Source organism: Patella vulgata, chromosome 8 (assembly GCF_932274485.2).
Source record: "Patella vulgata chromosome 8, xgPatVulg1.2, whole genome shotgun sequence".
NCBI classification, from domain to species: Eukaryota; Metazoa; Mollusca; class Gastropoda; family Patellidae; genus Patella; species Patella vulgata.
Window position 1 is genome coordinate 38,548,424 of NC_065886.2, and position 1,981 is coordinate 38,550,404.

The 1,981-nt window shown below is 39.9% G+C and overlaps 1 protein-coding gene across 1 annotated transcript; it reads right to left on the minus strand.

Moving 5' to 3' along the window:
* Nucleotides 1-202: 202 nt before the first annotated feature.
* LOC126831144 (uncharacterized) lies at nucleotides 203-1,646 on the minus strand. Its single transcript, XM_050561817.2, has one exon. It carries the CDS (start codon nucleotides 1,304-1,306, stop codon nucleotides 317-319), a length of 990 nt encoding a protein of 329 aa, XP_050417774.1. The 5' UTR covers nucleotides 1,307-1,646; the 3' UTR covers nucleotides 203-316.
* Nucleotides 1,647-1,981: the final 335 nt, after the last annotated feature.

Below are 1,981 nucleotides of genomic sequence, written 5' to 3' on the forward strand. Positions count from 1 at the left end.
CAAATGTAGGGCAATAATAGGGCGCCATTATGCTAAGACAAGACGAGATTATCGCGAGATTCCAAGTCGTATCAACTCATTTATATACGATTTTGTAATCTACATGTAGATACTACATGTAGATACTACAAGTAGTTACTACAAGTCGCACCGTGTGAATGGGCCTTAAAGGTGTTTTTTTTACTCAAAGTTTTGCAATTATATATTGATCGACACAACTATTAAAAGTTACATCCGAATTTTTACTCCATTAGTTTTTTTTTTATAAATTGGAATTGTCTTTCGGGGTTGGGCTAAATACCATTTTCTGCACGCTTTAAGCCTTGAATAGAGCCCGTCTGATGTCTGTGAATTTGTGTAATGATTCCGGTTGTTTACAGTCAAATTCTTGATGCCATACGTTGGTCCAGGAATTATAGTCTTTAACAGGGGTTATTGTACGTTTACACATCTGAACACGGGGAGAAATGGGTGTTGCGCCACTCCGATGACGTACTGTGTCCAATATGTCCATAGCGCTTTCCAAATGGTACGTTAGCACGAGACGTCGATCACGTGAGATGACGGCACTAGATGAGGAGCACCGCTGTGCCTTTTTGGACCGGAATAAGGGCGATTGTGTCGGTAGGCTAGGCCTTCTTCCAGATCGAGTGTCTCCTATTAAGTCCCAGATGTCTTCCTCTTCAACAATGTTACTACTTTTATTTGCAATGGGGTTATCAGCTTCTTCGCGATCATCCCAGTTCTTCAAGTTCACGTCCGTGTCTGTCGTTTTCCCGCCTTTTTTAATTTCAATAGTGTTCTGTGGTGTTCTGGTTCTCTTCAGATGTGGCCGATATTCTGGAAGTGAAAAGGCAATTTCATCATGGAGGACATCTTCATAACCTTTCATTAAGGCGAACTGTGCTTCTGGGGACAAATAAGACGAAAATCGTGGACTTTTGGGCAATTCCTTAATATCTTCTACAACAACTGGCATTTCTTGTACTGTTCTCGATTTTGGCTTGAACGCCATTTTCGCTCTTAAAATGCTCGTGACTTTTTTACCAACCGTGTTGAATGATCTAGGCTGGTTCTTGAAACCTGAAGTTGCTATGGACGCTCTTCGGGCGAATGCAGCATTATTTCCTCTCGGACTGGTTCCTGGAAGTTTGCCTTCTGTTATTGATGCGCGTGATAATTGTCTAGAAATGGCCGGTACGTTAGCGTAGGACGAACTCGTGAATGATCTTGATGACAGAGAACTTGAAATACTTAGTCTGTCATCATCTGGTAAAATAAATGTTGCTTTTCTAACTAGTGCCATTTGTACGGAAAACTTGACAAAGAATCCAATTTAAAACAAAAGCTGGCCTAAAGCGACATACGCACCATATCCAGAGAATGCGATGAATAACACAGTCATAAACAGAAATCTAATCCTCAGCAATTAATTTATAGCCGTGTTGTCATTCACAGTGTTTTACAGTCTCGCCAGTATATCTCAACATTTTGAGCGCTCATTCAAAAGTGCGGAAAACAATTATCCAATCTGGTCCGCTTCTTTGTAGAAGTTAATAATAATCTTTAAATACGTTTACCGCAAAACTAAACAGCGCGGAATATTTTCGGAGTTAAATCTCGAAAATTTTACAAAATATAGAAGATCCAGAAAAAGCACACAGGTTCTTGCTGCGTTTTTTGCTGATATGTTCCAGGAAAAAGACTCAATCGTGGTAACCATGAAGACTTGGCGTGTTTTGAACCCCTATAATACCGTAAGGTATTACACGGCGTTACGGTTCAATATATCTCACTTAGATTAAACTTAAAGAGACACTAAGTGCTGCGAAATGTTTTCATTTGGGCAATGACAGGCATAACAGGGATTTTGCAAATGAAAGGACAAATACCTCTAACCCCCAAATTGAAGGTTGTGGTAATCCCTGTTAGGCTATTAATTTTAAAGCCGTGGCAATTGTTTTATTACCTAAACCGTTAT